Source organism: Saccostrea cucullata, unplaced genomic scaffold (assembly GCF_032062105.1).
Source record: "Saccostrea cucullata isolate Sc308-1 unplaced genomic scaffold, CSIRO_AGI_Scuc_v1 ctg8302, whole genome shotgun sequence".
Taxonomy (NCBI): Eukaryota; Metazoa; Mollusca; class Bivalvia; order Ostreida; family Ostreidae; genus Saccostrea; species Saccostrea cuccullata.
The window spans coordinates 24,372-28,675 of record NW_026926893.1 but is presented as its reverse complement, the minus strand read 5'-3'; the positions used below and the strand labels follow the sequence as shown (position 1 = coordinate 28,675).

Below are 4,304 nucleotides of genomic sequence, written 5' to 3'. Positions count from 1 at the left end.
TAGCCTATTGTACCGTAGAAATTAAGCTGCAGTTGTTGTTTAAGACAGTCTTGCACGTTGTAATGCAATAGCTTGGAGGGGGGTGTTTTAACAGTCATATTTTACTTAGTAAAGTTAAAAGATAAACATATAAAATTTATATCAAATCTCTGATGTTCTGAAAAGTGAGTTTGGCCTTACTGTATTCTTTTTTGAAAATCATTAGCTAAAAAAATCAAACATTTGTAGATTACTACTTGTTGCGTTTCTTTTGCGTGTCAGTATATTTCTTTACTTTGAATGGACTAGGCAACAAATTCATTCATTTCTCTTAAACAGTCGGAAGCCAAGTCGTCCTTATTTCCTCTTTCATGCTGAATATTTAATTCTGTTTCATGCTTGATTGAATGGATTTCGAATACTTGTTGATCGAGAGGAATTTCTTTTTCATGATAAATGGGATTTTGTAGTGAGGGAATACCTAACAAACCATTCGGATCTGTTTCAGATTGAAGCTTCAGTTTCTTTTCTACAAATTCATATTCCTCTCGCATGACCCTGTTATTAAAATCATTTATACAGATAGTTATAGACATTTCGATTTACAAAAGACAATAATACACTATTTTAGACTTAGTAATTTATATAACATATCACAATGCCATGAAAGATAAAAAGGCAAAATACCGTTTAATTAAAAAAAATATTATATTTTAGAATAATCCTAACTCTATTTAGTCATACCTAAATAAACTAAGTCTCCATGGACTCATTTTACCTCCTCAAAAATCTTTTGTATTATATAATAAAATTTAAATGTATATCATCCAAACAATATTATTCCTGAACAATATTTTTATTCATATACATACGTTTGCGTTTGTTCACCGCTGATTGTCGAGCATCAAAGTCCATAATGAGTCTGATGGTATCTGAAACATTGAAATAAAACCAATTCAAGAAGAACTAAAATATTACCCAGTACTTTGTTGTTTCACACTCCCGAAATGAATTATTAGGTCCGAAGGCAGGATTTCTTGAATTCATGATAAAACAAAATGTTACTTAAGCTGAGGTAAAATTTGGCATTCCGTATTCTTTTCTAAATATTTAGTAGCAGTTTATGAGTTTTTAGAGCCAACAGATCATGTGCTGACCAGATAGCCAGTCTGCGCATCATTATAGAACAATCACTGGAGTGGAAGTCCCCCCTATATGTAAACTTCATCGACTATGAAAAAGCTTTTGACAGTGTAGACCGAGAGACATTGTGGAAGATACTGAGGCACTATAGAGTACCAGAGAAGCTAGTCTCCCTGATTCGAAACACCTACCAAGGCATGATATACAGAGTTACCCATGCTGGCCAGATGTCTGAGAGTTTCGAGGTCAAGACAGGAGTCCGACAAGGATGCTTGCTGTCACCATTTCTTTTTCTCTTGGTCATCGATTGGATCATGAGGACAACCTCAGCAGGCAGGAACAATGGCATACAGTAGACACTCCTGAAGGAACTCGACGACCTTGATTTTGCAGATGACTTGGCTCTCCTTTCACACAACCAAAGCCAGATGTAGGATAAAACAACCCACCTTGCAACAACATCGGCAGGAACGGGCCTCAAAATCAATTTGAAGAAAACAGAATTGATGAAGATAAACACCACTGTCCAGACACCAGTCACAGTTGGTGGTGAGGCCATCAAAGAAGTTGTATCCTTCATCTACCTAGAGAGTGTGGTGGACAGACACGGTGGCACAGACTACGGCATCAAGTCAAGAATTGGCAAGGCTAGGACTGCATTCACCATTTTAAAGAACATCTGGGCTTCAAAGAACATACGTACTGCAACCAAACTGCGGATCCTCAACTCTAATGTAAAGTCCGTCCTATTGTATGGTGCAGGGACGTGGAGGATGACTAAAGCTACCCTGCAGAAGATCCAGACATTTTACAACACCTGTCTCAGAAGCATCTTCAATATCTGATGGCCTGACAGGATCTCAGACGAAGAACTATGGATGAGAGCAGGACAGGAACCAATGGAGGTACAAATAAAACAGAGGAAGTGGGGCTGGGTTGGACACACACTAAGGAAGTCACCATCCAGCATCACACGCCAGGCCCTGACTTAGAACCTACAGGGCAAAAGAAAAAGAGGACGACCTAGAAACACCTGGTGGTGTAACTCGGAGTCGGAGTTAAGAGCACAGGATATGACCTGGCACGATGCAGCCAGAGCAGCTCAAAATCGTGTTCGTTTGAGGACTGTTGTTGATGGCCTATGTTCCTCACGGAACGACAGGCCTAAGTAAGTAAGTAGGTTAGTACGTTAATAATATTGGTAGATTTTTATTTGGCAGCGTCTTTGTTTTATGGCGTCACAAAAGAGAGGATGTCCATATTTAAGATGGATTACAGTACTTTTATATTCGTTACATGTGAGTTTGGACAAACACCAATACAAGATGAAAGTAACAAGGGCTTAATTATCAAAATTATTTTTAATGTTTCTTGTCTTAATATTGCAACGAATAGAAGTATAAGCAGCATATAACAAAACCGACTTGATTAAGGAAAGATGATACAAACAAACTTTTGACGTCAAAAATGTGAAATTAACTACTTGAGACATGTTTTAATGAGTAAAATGAATGAGTTTCACCGCGAAGTTTTTAATTTTTTATTGAAAATTTCACAATAATGTGATTTGAAGGGGAAAATATTTGTATAGGTTAATAAGCATGTTTTTAGAGGTAGAACTTTTAATGAAGGTTAACAATTTTTCTATGTTCTAAATATTTATTATTTGCATCATTTTCAATGAAATTAGACCAAAAAATGTATCCATTTTTTTTGTATAATCTGTCTTAAAAGTGCTTTCCAAAGTGAAAAACACAATATAACATCGTGCGTCTTCACACAGGCTCATTCATATTATATGTAAATATACATAATATATAAGGCAATTTTTGTCGTCGTTTACAATCAGCAATGAAAAACTGTTATAACGGGGTCATCCACTTATTAAAGCCTAACGACGATATTGATTAAATAGCAATATTAACAAAAACTTCCTTTCCATGTAGAAAGTATTGGTTTTTTTCTTGCTGTCAATTTTACTTGAAACGTCCTAAATAATTAAAATATTTTTAGAAAGTAAATATATGATGAAGATAATAGTATAATGATATAATTCATTTTTATTCTGCATCCTTTAAGATTGAAGGAAATTTGTATTGGGGTATATAACAAACCCAAATCAGGTTAAATTGAATTTTCCTAATCAATTACACCTTTCGATGAATTTACAAAGGTCAGTTAAAGAAAAAAAAGATGACAAGAACGAATGTAAAGGGAAGAGCGAATAAAATAAATAAACAAATATACCACATAAGAAATCTAATATACATGTAAATATTCGAAATTAGTCTTCATTATTAATCGCATGATGAAATAGACTGGTGAATACATCATCCACAAACAAAGATGATCTATGACAATATAAATTTACTTCGTTTTTTGTAATTTATTAAAGAATCCCGTCCGTGATTAAGTAAAGATTCGATGTCTCTTTCACTTGTCTCTGACGACCTTGACCCTTAGTAGCGCCTCCGAGGATGACTTACATCTAGTGGGGTCCATCCAGAGAAATCTGTTTTGTTTACACAACTAACATGCCCTTTTCTACGACGAAATCCTCATCAGCTAACCTTCTTTTGTAAGACAATAAAAGGTATAAGAAAAGAATTAGTTGATAAAAACTAGATTCACGTCATTTCCATCCAAATATACACTTGAATACTGAAAGTTATCCTCCATTCAAACGAGTATGCAGCAAGAAAAATCGTTTCTGAAAGAGTTCACACTATTCTGAAAAATTAATTAATTATTGAATGTTTTTCCATGTGTTGACTAGTTCGTCCCTTTTTCATGCTAGATTCTGCTGCTGGAAAAGATTTCTTGCAATCTAGTATATCTTGTCCTTTACATGCTAGTTAGGGTTGAGATTTGGATGGCAAAAGGGCTAATCGAAAATTGCCTGTGCCTTGCCGAAAAAATGACATAACATCTCCTAACATGCCTTTACCACTCCTTTTGTCTGACATAGAAGGAAGAGCACTTCGGGTTCCGTTGATTTTTTTTTCCGGATTCACTCTATGATGATTTTGTGGGTTTCTATATAAATCTAGCGATTTCTAATGCTTGTAAGGAATTCAGGTATGCTTTGTATGGTTTTCGGGCGGTAATTTTTAAAGGTTTTAAGTTTTAGACATACAGTGAAAGGAATCAAACTCTCGTTTACCAGGACTAGCTTGGGTCAT

At 35.2% G+C, this 4,304-nt stretch overlaps 1 protein-coding gene across 1 annotated transcript; it reads left to right on the top strand.

The window, feature by feature from the left end:
* Positions 1-895: 895 nt before the first annotated feature.
* LOC134272831 (uncharacterized) lies at positions 896-1,478 on the top strand. The gene is made up of 2 exons (XM_062754996.1): positions 896-907; positions 1,140-1,478. Exons 1-2 carry the CDS (start codon positions 896-898, stop codon positions 1,476-1,478), a joined length of 351 nt encoding a protein of 116 aa, XP_062610980.1.
* The last annotated feature ends 2,826 nt before the right edge of the window (positions 1,479-4,304 follow it).